This window comes from Euphorbia lathyris, chromosome 1 (assembly GCF_963576675.1).
Source record: "Euphorbia lathyris chromosome 1, ddEupLath1.1, whole genome shotgun sequence".
NCBI classification, from domain to species: Eukaryota; Viridiplantae; Streptophyta; class Magnoliopsida; order Malpighiales; family Euphorbiaceae; genus Euphorbia; species Euphorbia lathyris.
In genome coordinates this window covers 48,892,437-48,909,442 of record NC_088910.1, presented here as the reverse complement: position 1 = coordinate 48,909,442, position 17,006 = coordinate 48,892,437, and the positions used below count along the sequence as shown (strand labels likewise).

At 36.7% G+C, this 17,006-nt stretch overlaps 2 protein-coding genes and 1 pseudogene across 5 annotated transcripts; 2 read left to right on the top strand and 1 right to left on the bottom strand.

The window, feature by feature from the left end:
- The first annotated feature begins 1,176 nt into the window (after positions 1–1,176).
- On the top strand, positions 1,177–4,788 carry LOC136231886 (protein QUIRKY). The gene has a single exon (XM_066020887.1). It carries the CDS (start codon positions 1,440–1,442, stop codon positions 4,527–4,529), a length of 3,090 nt encoding a protein of 1,029 aa, XP_065876959.1. The 5' UTR covers positions 1,177–1,439; the 3' UTR covers positions 4,530–4,788.
- A 5,535-nt stretch (positions 4,789–10,323) lies between these two features.
- Positions 10,324–11,513, top strand: LOC136218072 (mitochondrial outer membrane protein porin of 36 kDa-like; annotated as a pseudogene).
- Positions 11,514–11,614: 101 nt separating this feature from the next.
- On the bottom strand, positions 11,615–15,707 carry LOC136231877 (hypersensitive-induced response protein-like protein 1). 4 transcript variants are annotated; one of them, XM_066020868.1, is made up of 7 exons: positions 15,554–15,639; positions 15,096–15,165; positions 14,513–14,713; positions 13,577–13,697; positions 13,317–13,408; positions 13,098–13,194; positions 11,615–12,205 (listed from the first exon to the last, which is right to left on the bottom strand). In XM_066020868.1, the coding sequence occupies exons 3-7, from the start codon at positions 14,699–14,701 to the stop codon at positions 11,841–11,843; spliced, it is 864 nt and encodes a 287-aa protein (XP_065876940.1). In that variant the 5' UTR covers positions 14,702–14,713; positions 15,096–15,165; positions 15,554–15,639; the 3' UTR covers positions 11,615–11,840. The 4 variants fall into 4 exon arrangements, with proteins under 4 accessions (XP_065876940.1, XP_065876952.1, XP_065876929.1 ...); XM_066020880.1 differs by lacking the exon at positions 15,554–15,639 and adding an exon at positions 15,363–15,489; XM_066020857.1 differs by lacking the exon at positions 15,096–15,165 and having other exon boundaries at positions 15,554–15,707.
- Between the last annotated feature and the right edge of the window lie 1,299 nt (positions 15,708–17,006).

Below are 17,006 nucleotides of genomic sequence, written 5' to 3'. Positions count from 1 at the left end.
TGACGAGTTTTGACTGATCTGAGCTTTTATCAAGTTTCTAACGAGCTTTAACCAAATTCATCATACATGTATAGAATAAGTAGCGTTGAAAACAAAAAAGCCTTATAACATACTCTATAAGGGTTTACAATATTTATAAAGAAAAACAATTATGTTACTGTTGAGATTCCAAAATAGTAAATGTTACTTGTGGTCAGAAAACACAAACTCAAAGAAAAATTTCAAACAATGAAATACGTATTAAAGTTTATAATGTATTTTGTTTCTTATCAAAACCTAATTGTCTAGCTAAAGATTCAAATGCCTAAATTTTTTTGTATCATTATTTTTATGGGTTAAATCTTATTTGAGTTGTGAATTGTGATGACAACTAATAATAACCAATAATATATATATATATATATATATATTGATTCAAAAAAAATATAATAAAATATATATAGTAATTAAAAATAATCGAACCTATTTACAAACTTTCGAAAAGCTAATTGGCTTCAAAAGCTAATTTTAGGAGCCTTTTCAATTAGTTTATTGCTCAATCTCTTTTTATAGACATTTTTACTCCTAATTAATACTCTTTAATTCTAAATAAATGTTTTACCATGTCTTTATTTATCATTTTATACAAATAACTCTTAGTAATCAATTCAGTTTTACCAAACAAATTCACACAATTTCAAATCAGCTAACAACTAATGTAATAAGCTATCAGCTGACAGGTAACAACTAATTGTCAAACAGAACTTTCATCCGACTTCAAGTTATGAGGAAGTCAGGTGACTTGTTAATTATAAAGTAGGTACAGACATGGTAAAAGGAAAACCAAACAAAAAATTTAAACAGTTGCAATTTATTTGGTTAGTGAGGAACTAAACTTAAATTCTTGAGTTACACTATTTGGTAAAAAAGTCGGATGATTCGAAGTCAGGCGGTCCATCTGACTTTACCGTAGTAGTTATTTGAAGAATAATTTCTAACCAAACTATTTAAAAGGAATAATGCTTGTTCGGTGCATTATTCTAAAAAAAAAAAAAAAAAAAAACCAGGATAAGTGGCAAATGAAGAAGCAAGTGGCTGAAGATCCGAAAAATTGAGGGTTGATTGCCACATTGGTTTGGTTCATAAAAGGAGATAAAAGAAAGAGCAGAGAATAAAATAAAAACAAAAAGAGAATAACTAACCCAAAAAGCGTGAGGAAGAGAACACTTCCCTTCCGCACACAACATCGAATCTCAATCCCACTTTCCCATTTTCATCCTCACAATTTTATTTATTCACGCTATTTCAAAACACATACTCTCACTACTTCAAGCCCCCATTTTCATAATCCCTTCCTTTCATTTCACACTTCTCTCTCTCTCTCTCTCTCTCTCTCTCTCTCTTGAATTCAAGTCCTCAAATTTCAGTCTCCTTCTCAGCTTTCAGTCAAATATGAGACCATGACCACGCCCTCTGAACCTCCACCTAGAATTGTTCGCAAACTACAAGTTCAGGTAGTTAATGCGCGCGATCTTCTTCCTAAAGATGGCCAAGGAAGCTCTAGTCCTTATGTAATAGCTGAATTTGATGGCCAGCGCAAACGTACTTCCACCAAATTTCGTGACCTCAATCCTGAATGGAACGAGTCTCTTGAATTTATTGTCTCTGACCCTGATAATATGGATTTTGAGGAGCTTAATATTGAGGTTTTTAATGATAAAAAGTTTGGCAATGGCAGTGGCCGCAAGAATCACTTCTTAGGGAGGGTTAAGTTGTATGGTTCTCAATTTTCTACAAGAGGTCAAGAGGCGCTTGTTTATTTCCCTCTTGAGAAGAAGAGTGTGTTTAGCTGGATTAAAGGTGATATCGGCTTGCAAATTTGTTACTATGATGAGTTGGCAGTGGACGATCCAAATCCACCTCCTCCCTCCGATAAGGATGCACCACCGCCGCAGCAAGTTCAGGAGCAGCCTAAACCTCCACAAGTTGTGGTGGTGGAGGAAGGCAGAGTGTTTGAAGTCCCTGCTCATTCCGACATTTCTCATAGCCATCGTTTCCATGACGGATCTAACCTGCCTCCTGTCGTCGTTATCGGAGAATCTCCACCTCCTGTAGTCCATGTGCACTCCGAACCGCCTGCCCCGGAGCCAGAGATGCATCCTCCGCAAGGTGAATTCACGCCAGAGGTGAGGAAGATGCAGGCCACGAGAGTCGCTGCAGGTGGTGGTGAAAGAGTGAGATTGCAGAGGCGGCCAAATGGCGATTACTCTCCAAGAGTGATTTCTGGTCGATTTACTAGTGAAAAAGAACGAGTCCATCCGTACGATCTTGTTGAGCCAATGCAGTATTTGTTCATCAGAATAGTTAAGGCCCGTGGTTTATCAGCAAACGAGAGTCCATATGTGAAGATCAGGTCCTCCACTCATTCTGTGAGATCTAAACCCGCCATGTACCGACCAGTTGAGCCGACCGATTCGCCAGAGTGGAATCAGGTGTTTGCACTGAATCACAACAGACCTGACTCCGCTAGCTCAACTTTAGAAATCTCAGTTTGGGACTTGCCGGAGCAATTTTTAGGCGGAGTTTGCTTCGATCTCTCTGATGTACCAGTGCGCGACCCACCGGACAGTCCCTTGGCTCCTCAATGGTACCGCCTGGAGAGTGGCCCCGAAAATTCCGATAGAGTTTCCGGCGATATTCAGCTCTCTGTATGGATGGGCACTCAAAACGATGACGCTTTTCCGGAAGCTTGGTGCTCGGATGCCCCGTATGTGGCTCACACGCGCTCAAAAGTTTACCAGTCGCCTAAGCTCTGGTATTTGAGAATCACAGTTCTGGAAGCACAAGATATTCACATTGCTTCCAACTTACCTCCATTAACAGCCCCAGAGATTCGAATCAAGGCTCACCTAGGATTTCAATCTTTAAGGACCAGACGAGGGTCCATGAACAATCATAGTGCCTCATTCCACTGGCACGAGGATTTAATTTTCGTCGCCGGCGAGCCATTGGAGGACTCCCTCATATTGGTTGTGGAGGACCGTACAAACAAGGAAGCAGTACCTCTAGGACACACAATAATTCCAGTAAGTTCCATAGAGCAACGAATTGATGAGCGCCACATGGCATCCAAGTGGTTCCCATTGGAAGGAGCGGGCGGTGCTGGTCCAAATTCTCTGGGTGGGTGTTACGGCGGGAGAATTCATCTCCGTCTTTGTTTGGAGGGAGGGTATCACGTGCTAGACGAAGCGGCGCACGTGTGTAGCGACTTTAGGCCCACCGCTAAGCAGCTGTGGAAGCCAGCTGTAGGAATATTGGAGCTGGGAATTTTGGGAGCTCGCGGCTTACTACCCATGAAAACCAAAGGAGGAGGCAAAGGGTCCACAGATGCTTATTGTGTAGCTAAATACGGAAAAAAGTGGGTCCGCACAAGAACTGTTACAGACAGTTTTGATCCACGTTGGAACGAGCAGTACACGTGGCAGGTATATGATCCATGTACAGTTTTAACCGTTGGTGTGTTTGACAACTGGCGTATGTTTGCTGACTCATCAGAGGAGAAGCCAGATAGCCGTATTGGAAAAGTACGAATACGCGTATCTACGCTTGAGAGCAACAAGGTGTATACAAATTCCTATCCTCTACTGGTTCTATTAAGAAATGGGTTGAAGAAAATGGGTGAAATAGAAGTAGCGGTTCGGTTTGCCTGCCCAAATTTACTTCCAGATACTTGTGCTGTATATGGCCAGCCATTACTTCCCAAAATGCATTATCTCCGGCCACTTGGAGTAGCACAGCAAGAGGCATTGCGCGGTGCTGCCACCAAAATGGTTGCTTCGTGGCTTGCACGCTCCGAGCCACCGCTTGGGCCTGAAGTTGTACAGTACATGCTGGATTCGGATTCTCATAATTGGAGCATGAGAAAGAGCAAGGCTAATTGGTTTCGGATCGTAGCTGTTCTTGCATGGGTAGTTGGGTTGGCTAAATGGTTACATGATATCCAGAGATGGAAAAACCCGGTTACAACAGTGCTGGTTCATATATTGTATTTGGTGCTTGTTTGGTACCCAGATTTGGTTGTTCCAACAGGGTTTTTATACGTATTTCTGATTGGTGTATGGTACTACAGGTTCCGGCCCAAGATACCAGCGGGTATGGATATACGGTTATCGCAAGCAGAAACGGTTGACCCAGATGAATTAGATGAGGAATTTGATACATTACCAAGCTCAAAACCCCCAGATATAATTCGGGCGAGATACGACCGGTTACGAATGCTGGCAACCCGGATCCAAACAGTATTGGGTGATTTTGCAACCCAAGGGGAAAGGGTTCAGGCTTTAGTAAGTTGGAGGGACCCACGAGCTACGAAATTATTCATAGGTGTTTGTTTGGCTATAACAATAATTCTATACGCGGTTCCAGCCAAAATGGTGGCAGTGGCTTTAGGATTCTACTTTTTAAGGCATCCAATGTTCAGGGACCCAATGCCACCGGTTAGCTTGAACTTTTTCCGACGGTTGCCAAGCTTATCGGATAGGTTAATGTAGAGTTTATATAGAGTAATACATAACATACAATTTTTGGAAGCAATCAGAGGATGGATGGAGTTAATAATGTATCATAGTGTTTTGTCCTTTTTGCGTAATTGAAATTGTAGACGGGAAAAAGAGAAAGGAACCACATTCATTAATAGAATAGACTGTTTTAGTGGGAGAAAGTGAAAGAGGGTTTGCTGTAATGGTGTCTCAAAAAGTTTAAACATTTGAAAACTGCTTTCTAACATAAAGAAATAACCATATTTTATTTTATTTATCAGCTGTCTGTATGCATACTGATATCTGCCAGTAGAGTAGAGTAGGCCATATCAAATTCAATTTTGCTGTGGTGATTGCATTATTTGTGGAGCAATGTTTCAACATTGAAATGTTAGGGTCAGTCTCGAATCACGATATCTTTGGCAGCTTTAATAAATATGATATGGGACATAATTTTCAACAAAGTTTGACTTTTGTGGACTATATTGAGCCATAGTACTCTGACATTAAACAACTAAGTTTTTGTGGGGTTTAAATTTTACATTATGAGTTGATAACCCAAGCTCAAGCTTTATACACATTTAGCATGAAAGACAAATCATAACTGTACTGTTTCTGACCCCCACCTCAAAAGTGAGATAGACTCTCTTCACTCCCAAATTTTGGATTTTTCTTTCAAACAAAATAAATCATAAAAGTAACGGGTAGTCTAACCAATTTTTTTTTTTAATCCAGTTACATAAACAAACCTTTACATTACAATACAATATATACTTGGTTCAGATAATGAATCAGTTTAAAATTGAATAAAGATTAAAATTCGCTTTTAAAGTTGGCATTGAAGGTCAATTTCGCCAAAATTAATCTTTTGTATCAACTCAACCTTTAAAATTGGCCGAAAATGTTAAATTAACCTAGATCAAATAAGTCATAAAAATACAATATATTTTTTATACCTGAATTTTATTATGTTTACATTTTTATATTTGAAATCTATTTTTATACTTAAAAACTATTATATTCTACGCAGCCACAGAACACTTTGGTATCGGTATATTACTTTATGCGTCAATGCAGAATATCATAGCACTAATACTATTTTTCCTGTTTCTGTTTCGGGGAGTTTCTCTCTTAATTGATTGTTCGTGTCCCATACTCCTACTTTGGGAGATTTCTTTTGTCAGTGCGATTTTTACCTCTATTTATTTTTCTCACGTGTTATCACTTAATATAATTATTTCATTAACAATTTTTTTTAATAATATAATATAATTAAAATTCTAAATTCAATTAATTCTTATGTAAAATTAGATATTTTGCGTCACACGTATAAAGTAATGTGTCGAAACCAAAACGTTATGCAGTTGCGCAGAATATAATAGTTTTAAGTATAAAAACAGATTTCAGGTATCAAAATGTAAACATGATAAACTTCAGGTATAAAAATATATTATATTTTCAGCGTTGATTTGATTCTGAATTAATTTGACATTTTCGATAAACTTTAAGGGCTGAGTTGATATCTAAAAATTTATTTAGGTTAAATTGACTTTCCATGTCAACTTTGAAAGCCAATTTCAACCTTTAATCCTTAAAAATTGGCAAAATGTCTCAAATTTTTAGAAGAGAAAAAAACATAGTGCTCCTTACCAACATAACTTGATACCATACTAACTCTTTATGGTTTTTTAAAGGGTTAAGGTGTAAAAATACCCCTAACGTTTTATGTTAGGAGTAATTTTACCCATAACGTCTAAAAAGGTGGAATTTTACCCCAACATTGGAAGCAAAGAGCAATTTTATCCCTAACGTTGAGAAATAATTTATCAAACTTCTTCTCGGTCATGAATCTTGTCATTTACACTTCACATGTACGTCATATGTAGTATTTGATAGATTGCAAGAATGGAAAGAATTCTAAATTGGAGAGACACTTATTAAAAGAGCGTATGAGCTTTATTTTTAATATATTGTGTTGGCTCTATTTGTGTGTGGGCTATGGTCATCTGGAGTATTTGGACAGATAGAAACAATTACATTTGAAACAATGTTAAGATGTCTCCAAGAGTGGATTGTCTGGGTTTGAAGGATGTACAAACATTGCTTCATAGAAGAAATGGTTCAACACAAAATTCATTAGCACATAGATGATGCATACCGTCTTCCTAGGCTCACAAGTTAAATGTTGATGATTTCCTGATTTCGGGTTCTGATTTGTTAGGGGTTGGGGATGTGCTTTGCAATAGTGAAGGTCAGTTCTGTAGTACATTTTCTAAGCTTCTCCCATACAATTATCAAGTCAGAGATGGAGAAACAACGAGTATAAGGGAAGCGCTGAGTTGGTTAAAAAATCAAGGTTTGGAAAGATGTGAGATTGAACCGGTTATGGTTTTATATTAGAAGAATGCAAATCTCTATTAAGTTCTTTAAATGACGTTAGTGTCAATTTTGTTATCCATTCTACGAATAGTGTAGCTCATGAGCTTGCTCGGACTCCATACTCTATGTCAGAGCTGATAGAATGGTCCTTAAAACCTCCTAATTTTATTTGTTCAAGTTTCAAAATTTTCTTATTGCTAAAAAAAAAAAAAGATTAATCTCCATTATAATTAGCCATATTAAGTATACTTAGAGTTAGTTTCTGAATAAATAGAATATAGCATGTGAGTTGATGTGGTAGAATAATTAGTTATTACTGTTACAGTTTTGGCTTATTGTGAATTCTGGAAACAAATCATTTCCTACTTGTGTTTACATGATGATGATGATGACTAGAAACGGTTATCATAACTTAAAATCATGTACTTATGGATCAGTCAAACGTTTTCTAAAAAAACAAGTTTACTTAAATCATGATGACTTGTGTCACGGATGGTCATTGACAATAAGAAATCATAACCTATTCTTCATCAATTCTTAATAATGGAATCTAACTACTATCTCTCCAAATATAATTCTATTCTATCATAGTTCAATTTAACCAACAAATTAAATAGGTTCAATTTTCACAATCCCTTTTAAAATTAAAAAAAAAAAAAGCTCTTCCTCTTAAAAAAAAATTTGTATGGAAAATTCTCTTTTGTCTGAAAAGAGAATGGATAACATCTACATATTATTGTTGGAATGAAAATATAATAATAAAGAGTAATGGAGGATTCACCAGCATAATACCAAGTCATATGGTCAGGACTAAAATACACCCTGTATAGCCAAATGGAGTTGAGAATACAGGATACGCCATGTACATCCATGCACCCAGTAAGAATTCGCCCCTATACCATCTCTGAAACGGTATCAAGGAGAACCAAGAGTTATCTCCATTGATGATATTAATGGCAGGAACAGACTAACTCCGAGAATAAGCAATGAATGTGATAAAGAGCATTAATGGTGTGACGATTCGTGTACAATTTTATTAAATGCTCAAAGGTTACATAAATCTATATAAATATCTTAATTCCAATGTATTCGAGGTATGCTTTCCGATTTACTAAAAGAATTCTTGTCAATTACTATTATTTTCAATCCCAATACTAACTTTGTCATCCGAGTGGCCGTCGCCGATCCTAACGACACCTCACAAGACAGGACTCAGACCAGGGTTACTTTTCACTAATATCAACTGGTGCGGTGAGCGTGGAACTCTCAATCTTTTAAAGTTTCACCACAAACAACGATAACAACTGATGGATTACCAATTCCTCCATCGACTGGGATCGCTGACATGATCACCACATGGATTTCAACTCTCCCCATTGAACCCATCATACAAGACATGCAAAACTTATCTCTACGAACATTCATGCAGGAAGTTGAAGCAGCCGTAGCAGCCCACATGGGCCAAAAATCTAGGGACCGTATAAGTCAGATCCTGGGAAATTTACCTGCAAGTGATCACCTCTTTTGCATCGGCCAGCGGTCGACGCAATTACATTTGCATCAAGAGCTTTTTCATCGTGCTATGACCGACGAAAATGGCTCTAAACGGCCGATGCAAATGATCCTTTTTCTATTAGTGTAATCCACACGAGGATTTCTCTCTCTTTGGAGTATTTAGAGGCGTATACGTTGGTCTCTCTTGTAGGCTTCCTTTACTCTTTGAAGGCATATCCTTGGGGATGTCTTTTCCTTTGTTTTCACGCATGCGATTCTTCAACATTAATCTTCTTGCTCTTTTGACATTATCTAGATCCATAAATTTCTTAGACATGTCAATTAGGTCCATGAGAGTTCCAAGACGATTTGTGACTAAGTCTTCCCTTAGCTTTTCACAGTAATGCCCTTTAGACTTCTTTAAAACAATTTAAAGGATATACGAATGTTTGTTGAGGAAAGGGGAATGGTGGATCCTCTGTATCTGGCTCTATCAAGCGTATATCCCTTTGTATGACGTATCCCTCTTCAAGCCACGTGGTGTAGCGTAATGTTGGATACTCCTCCATTGTTCTTATTACTACATTTTTGCCCTTGGGTAACATGCTGATGTTATCAAATGTCTAATGGACTTGAGCCCATATACTTCATCATCATCATGTTATATGATTTATATATTTTATATTATATAAATGATATCAATATAATAAAAATAATAATTATATTAAACCGATGATACTAAACAAATTTATTTCTAATATATAAGTTATGTTATCTTAGTAAAAAATTAACAATAATAGAATTTAAACATGTTTTCGATAACCAACGTTTGTAGGCGACTAAAAAAGGAAAAAGAAATACATCCATGAAATAATTATGTAGCTAATAATAAAAGCTGAGGCTTAGGACATGCAAACATTGATGTGGTTGGCATTCATGTTTCTTTTACCAATCAATTAAGAGGCTAAAATAAGGTAAGAAAATAAAAGTATAAAAATCCCCACATCAATTTAATTAAAGTACCCACCTTGCTAATACTTCTTCAACTTTGCCTAATTAAAAGACTCAGATATTCAGGTTTGTTCATTTATTCCTTATGCTTATGTTTTTGGTAGATGAATTCATAAATTTATATTGATTATAATTTGTTTGTTTAATTTGATAGAAGAAAAGAAGGAGAAAGTGAGGTAAATGGGAGAGACAGCAGAGAAACATGATCATGAGAAAGGTGTTGAAAAGGAAGAGAAGAAGAAGAAGAAGAAAGAAGAAGGAAGCAGTAAAAAGGAAGTGGAAGGAGATCAATCCAAAGAGAAGAAGGATAAAAAGAAAGACAAAGAGAAAGAGAATAAAGGTAAGAAGGATAAAGGTGAAGATGGTGAAAAAGAGAAGAAGCAGAAGAAGGTTAAAAACCCAGAAGATAACAAAGACCCTGCTAAATTAAAAGCTAAGCTTGAAAAGCTTGACACCAAAATACAACAGCTCAATGAAAAGAAACAGGAGGTTCTTAAACTCCTTCAAGAAGTTGGATCAAAAGCTGCTCCTCCTAAAACCTCTGAACCTGAAATTCCAGCAATGCCAAGCACTGCATGATCCACATCATCTTTCTATTTTTGCATACTCCATCTAAGTTGTGATTATTTAACTGTAAATAATAATAATAAAAGACTACAATTTTGTCAATTGTATAATAAATTCTAAAAGGAATGAATTAATGTAATATAATATTTTTGAACAAATATATCCATTTGTTGATACATTATTCTTTTTGCTATACAAAAGTTTAGATAAGGATAAATTTTGAAGTTTTTGGCTAAATATCTAGTTCATGGTATGAAGGGTAGATATGTAATCTAGTAAAAAATGCAGGAGAAGATTTTGGTTCCTGATTTTGTCAAATTGGCCAGCAATCTTTTTATATTCTAGATATGCCATAATGTCCAACACAGCTGCATTGGTATGGTATGTCGTTTTCCATATCCATACCTGCATTGGTACTTGATGAGTAGTGTTATTTAAGTTTCTATTTCGGTTAGCAATGGCATCTAGGAGGTCATGAATTCCAAATGCAGTTTTGGTAATAGCAAAAATTGGCAAAACTGGGGATTGAGAGACTAGTTTTAGATTACAGAGATAACAGTGCATTAGCTAGCTAGGAATGCAGGTTTTTAGATGCATTTTGACATCATTGATTTATGGCAATGAAAGAGTATGTTTTTAGACAGGGCATAGATGCTCAGTGTTTTCCGCAAAATCAGGACGAATCTAGGGGAGCATTGGAGCTTGAGCGCCCACTGGTCACCAGAAACACCGAAAATTCCATGAAAACTCTGCATGCGACTTTATTTGTTTTTTATGTAAAACCTTCAAACTAATATCAATTTAACACCAATAAATCACAAGAGACCGCTACAAGCACTCCTATCAGGGAATCCTGGATACATCACTTTGCAGCTCTAGAGATTGTTCCAGGAATCGCTGCAGTTTTCAGATTCTTAATTCCTGATTCTGGGAATGTAAGAAATTTCATGTAAATTTCAGTTATTTGAGCATATTTCTTGCATACAAGTCATCGTCCGAGACTGATAACAAACAGGTGGAGCTGAGATTTTTGCTTGACTATCTTGGGATAGCCGCACAGGCGTAGGAGTTCAGGCATATGAACAAGGACCTTTCAAAGGAAAAGGATATAATCCAGTAATAAACTTATCTGGAGTGGGAGGAAACAATGTTTTCTCCCTTGGGACAGACATTGTCTTCAATGTAGCAACAAGGACATTTGATGAATTGAATGCTGGCTGAATCTGTAAATACAGGGATGACAAACTTCATTTTGTAAAAGCTTCCTGTTACTATGCATACAATCCTCTAACCGGGACAGACATTGCAGCAGAACTCAAGCATAAATTTTCACCAATCTGAAAAACCATGCTAACACTTGGAGCACAGTACTCCCCAATTCCATTTACATTGATGAAGGCTAGAGTAAGCACTGAGGCCAAAATCGGTGGGTTAATTAGGGTGGAATTATGGGAAAAGCTACTAGTAGCCTTCACCGGAGAAGTCGATTTCCGGACTTCAGACAAGATTTCTAAGATTGGAATCTCCTCGGCTTCTAATCTCTAGTGCAGCTTCACTTCACTATGTATACCTCTATTATGAAGATTTATATATAGTTTCTTTATTCTTGTAACATGTATCCCTTTTCTAATAGAACATTTTGGGCATTAACGAAAAAAAACTCAGGCTGTAGAAAACAAGAAATCCATTGTATGTACCCAATTTACAAGACGAATGTGCTATGTAGAGTCTTACCAACTATGAATAGATTATTAAACAGAAAAAATAAAATAAAAAGAACACTATTAATCACATATCTCACTTGTCTTCTAAAGCATGTAGGTAAGAGAAACAAACGTCATCATAACACAAGACCTCGAAGCGTTGGGAAGATCACAAATGCTGATGGGGAGTAGCCTGAAGAAGACCATCACGAATCTGAGTAGCAACATCCCGAATGGCTCCAGGTCCATGGGGAATGAACACAGCAGAGGATTTGGAAGAAGCGCCAATTTCCTTCATCGTGTCGAAGTACTGAGTAACCAAGACCATGTCCATTATATCTTTTGCTGTGGTTCCTGGCACATTTTCAGAGAATCCCAGCACACTATCTCTTAATCCGTCCACAATTGCCTGTCTCTGACGAGCAATACCCAGACCAGCAAGATACTTGGCTTCTGCCTCCCCTTCAGCTCTCTTGATTTGTAGAATCTTCTCAGCCTCTGCCTTCTCATTTGCTGCCATCCTGAGTCTTGCAGCTATCAAAAGCAACAAACCAATCAGAATCATAAATTACACAAAATATAAGGAATGAATCATACTCTAATTATGGATTATATTCACTGAGATATTCATCCCACAAGCAATGATTAAAGTACGAGTTAAAATCTTGATTTATCAAGAAGGAATTTTGTTATGCGAATAACCAAGGGAGGAATCCACCTTCTTTGACACGCATTGAAAAGATCTAATCATAGAGATGTAACAGTAAATACTTACATTCTTACTCCCACAAGCACAGAGATAAGCATTTAGTATTTGAAACTCAAAGAGAACAATCGAAAGACTCTTTGGCTTACATGTTTTAGAGATACTAACTATAGTTAGTAACGGAATACATAAATTCAAATCATAAGTTACAGGTGAAGCCTATGATTTACCACTCTACTCAAGCTAAGTTTCCAGATATATATACAGAGAGAGAGAGAGAGAGAGAGAGAGAGAGAGAGAGAGAGAGATTCTAGAATATCAAAAGATTAACTCTATATTATTCAAAGATGAATGAGTTCAGAAAGATCCATTCTCTTGATTGCTGTTTGTCTCTTTCCTGGATTCAATCTTTGCTTTGCTCCGCTAAATAAGAAATTCATGCATACCATTATTTTATTTTTAAAAGAAAAAGAAAGCCATTCACAAAAGCTGAAGATTACTTTTGAACATATGAGGAATTAAGACTTTTCGTTGTGTCATTTTAACAACATTATAAATCGTATTACATGGATAAAACAACCCAAGTACAACTTCCAAGAAATGCAGATTAAAAAACTTGGTAGAGAAAGTTCACATTCGTTAAGAATGGAAAACTAGAGCGGATGTTACTGTTAAAACAACTGGTAAGCTATAGAGAACTAGTTAAACTTAATGACTTACCTGCATTTATATCATTCATTGCTCGCTTTACATGTTCATCTGGCTCTATATCAACAATGAGTGTTTGCACAATCTCATATCCATAAGCAGACATAGCCTGTCAGTGATTATTGAATAGGATAAACATGATATAAGTTCCTCGACTCCGAAATCCTTCATCACAAACTAGAATTATGTGTTCACAATATGAAAAACTATCCATTTAATAAAATTCGTTACCTTTTCAAGTTCCTCTTCCACAGCTCTGGCAATTTCATTCTTCTGCTCAAAAGCGTCATCCAAATAAAGTTTTGGAACACTCGCCCTGATTACTGAAAATTTTATGAGCACCAACAGGGTAGCTTATTATATGTTCAACAAATTAATCAAAAATAAAAAGTGGAAGATACAAAAAAAAAAAAAAAAACATTTGAAGTAAATGTATATGTTGTGCGCAGAGGTGACTAAGCCTTGCATTTTCTATGCAGTATATAATATACCATCAAAAACATAAGCCTGAATTTGAGTCCTTGTATTGGTGAGTTTGTAGAAAGCTTCATTTGCTTTATCAGCCAGTGCACGGTATTGAATAGATGCAACAACATTAACAAATACATTGTCCTGAAAATAAACAGAAATAAGGATCACCACTTGGTCTCAGCTGCCAACAAACAAGCACGCAAAACATCAAAGTTAGAAGTTGCAACAACTATAAACAAAAGAATTATGAATGTAGTTTAATGGCTGACTCATTCTATCTCCTATCCATTCCTTCAATTTATTTTTTTCCAGCAAAATGGTGCAGGAAAATAGGAAGCTGAGATTATAGAAACAACAACATAAAATTACTCCTTGCTGTTTTCACTACATCATTATGTGTGCAATTGATTAAATTATACACACTTACAAGAATAAAACAAACAAATACTGCAATAAAGAATTTTTTTTTTTGGTAAGGAAGAGTAGCCAGAACAGGCTACGAAGGACACAGCCTGGGAAAGGAAACTCCCAGGATATCTTGCTGCAAGAGGTCTTTCAAGGCCCCAGGGGGCTGATCAAAATTGTGTAAACCCAAGGGGAGATTATAGGCAAGATTGGCCATCCTTAGCAACCATCCACTCACGGTTCAGCAGCTCTTTAATAGCATCGATCAAATTGTTAAATTCGTTTGGGCTTCGATCATTGCCTTGATCCATGTTAATATCAGTTTGGCTGTCGGATTCTACTTCCACAAAATGCAGCCCCATTGACCAAGCAAGCGTGAGGCCTTCAAACAAACCCCAGAGTTCCGCCTTAGTGATAGAGCAGTGGCCAATGTTCTTCACAATAAAGATTTATACCAACACAAGAGAACCCAATGAAATAAAAAATTCGGAACCACCCACAACCCCCTGTCCTCCTAGTTACATGCTCAACACCATCAGAAATAGACATACCTTTGTTTTGGTCTCACAACGGACATCCAACTGCTGCAACCTCAGTGACAGATAACCCGCAATCCTACTTCCAAGAAACCAAGGTAGGCAATGGCATCCAGGCTCAAGAACTTCATCAAATTTCCCAAATTTCTCCCTAACAGCCACTGTTGATTGGTCAACTTGTACACAACAAAGCAGATTTCCCATCTTCTCTACAACCTAATGAACACAAATAACTTGGTCAATCAATCAGAAAGGGGCTAAAACAAGATAACAGTGACTACCACTTTTCTCAAAGAAAAGATATCTAATTTATAGTTTTTCGATCATAATTCATAACAACAATCACAGAAGTTTGTACAACAGAATCCAATTGGAATTCATGAGTGAAGCACAATAGCAAGAAATCTTGGTCCATATAGTTGACAAAATCCTCAAACAGCTAAAACATTCTACTCTGTATAGAACTCAAAAGAACTAAAGGCTTTTCAATCATAGATTTTGAAAACAACATGAGGAAAGCAGAATTTAATTCAACAACCTAAGTCACATAAACAAACAAGATACTAATTTTAATGCATCTGTAGAGAAACAGACTTACAAAAAACAAGGAAACAAAAGAGTCAAGCAGCAAAAGAATGAGAGGAATGATAACTCGGATATAAGTTAAGCTGCAACACAAAAATCATGAAACAAAAGGATTCAAATACACAAAGGATTTGCTGTCGGCACGTATCTGAGCTGTAAGGTCTACTATAAAATTTCACAAGAAAAGGAACTCTAAGAAAGCGAGAGAATTAATGATTGTATACATTGAAGATATCAACATAATAGTAGATTATTTTAATAAGAAATTTGTCTACAATACCGTGAATTTCCAGGGTAAATGGATAAGGGAGAATACTGCGGAACAAAACAATTGGATTGACAAAAACAAAAGAAACAATTATCGCTGTCTTGAACGAAAAACAAATCCAATTCAGGTATTTTGATTAAAAATCCTATTATGACGAGAAGTATTCAATGAAGAAATTGTGATGAGGAATAGAATTGTTTTACCTTATCTACGAAAACAAGAGAACCTTGGGAAGGAAGACAGCGAATAACAGTACAAGGGTTTGAACAAAGAGAGCAGTTGACAAGCGTTGAAATCAATTTTAATTTTAATTTTAAATATTTTTGTTATTGTTATACAAAACGAGTCCCACTCATGAGTCACCGGGTCATAGAATAAGAATGTCAAAAAAACTCTTTCAAAAAGAGAGAAAACAAAAAAGATGTTAGCAATGTTATGAAAACCTGACCGCTTGAATCGATTCATGAACTATTTGAACCAGTTAGGTCAACAGTAAATTGGTCCGATTAGTTATTCACATATATTTAATTAAAAAAAATAAATAAATATGTTAAAGATGGGATTCAAATTTTAAACATTAGATATCATTATATACATCTTACCATTAAACTATCTTTCAACTTCTGATTAATAATAATATTATATTGCTATTCCCCAAGGATGTAGAAATGTTGAACGAAATATTTATCCTCAGGGATGTGCAAGCAATCCAGAACATTCCCATGAACAGACCTGCTACTGTTGACAAAATTATATGGAATGAAACGCGAAATGGTCTCTACTCGGTTAAGAGTGCTTATCGACTGGGAACAGAAGTAGTGGCTCAAAATGACCAGTGGAGGGCAGCGAGTAATTGGAGGAAAATGTGGAGTATGGAGATTCCAGCAAAAGTTCGCTACTTCTGTTAGAGAATTGACCGAAACTGTTTACCGGTACGGGCTAATCTACTGTCACGAGGTTTGTCAATTCCCTCTACTTGTGTGCACTGTAATACTGGATATGAGGACCTTTGACATCTATTTGTTGCATGTCCATATATAAGGGAAATATGGGCTGACAGTAATCTACTTAATCTAATTGATTCTTTATCTTTGGATGCTGATGGTTTTAACTCTTTATTCTTCGAAATCATCAATACTCAATCTAAAGATATATGGTGCAAATTCTTAGTGATTTTGTGGAGTTGGTGGAAAGCTCATAATGATAAGCTATGGAAATGCAAAATAACTAGGAGTCGTCAGGTTATTATAAGGGGTTTGGACTGCTAGTCCAATTGGGTGGCTGCCCGTAATCTTAGGAATATTGCTATTCTGCAGGATCGGCATGTGGTCTGCTCGAAGTGGCATCGCCCTCCTCAGGGTCTGGTTTGCTGCAGCGTTGATGCTGCAGCAGGAAAAACTGGTTCTGCTGCTGTTCTTCGATCAGACGAGGGGCGCTTTTTGTTTGCTCGGGTTAATTCTGCAGATGGTCTTCAGCTGGTGCATGAAGGGGACGCTACGGCTCTGTTGAATGCACTTAATTGGATTAAATCAGCTGGTTTTGAGCATGTGCTTCTGGAATCAGATTCGTTAACTGTTGTTCAAGCAGTTAATTCGTCTTTTCCCGACGAAAGCAAGTTTGGTGATATCATTGCCCAGTGCAAATCTTTACTCAGTC

What these genes read in the sequence shown, in the direction of transcription:
- LOC136231886 (XM_066020887.1), top strand. Translation starts at nt 1,440, where the DNA reads ATGACCACGCCCTCTGAACCTCCACCTAGAATTGTTCGCAAACTACAA.
- LOC136231877 (XM_066020857.1), bottom strand. Translation starts at nt 14,701, where the DNA reads ATGGGAAATCTGCTTTGTTGTGTACAAGTTGACCAATCAACAGTGGCT. An exon ending in TCAGGCTTATGTTTTTGATG is followed by an intron (nt 13,409 to 13,576) that starts GTATATTATATA and finishes TAAAATTTTCAG; the next exon opens with TAATCAGGGCGAGTGTTCCA. An exon ending in AATGAATGATATAAATGCAG is followed by an intron (nt 12,206 to 13,097) that starts GTAAGTCATTAA and finishes TGCTTTTGATAG; the next exon opens with CTGCAAGACTCAGGATGGCA.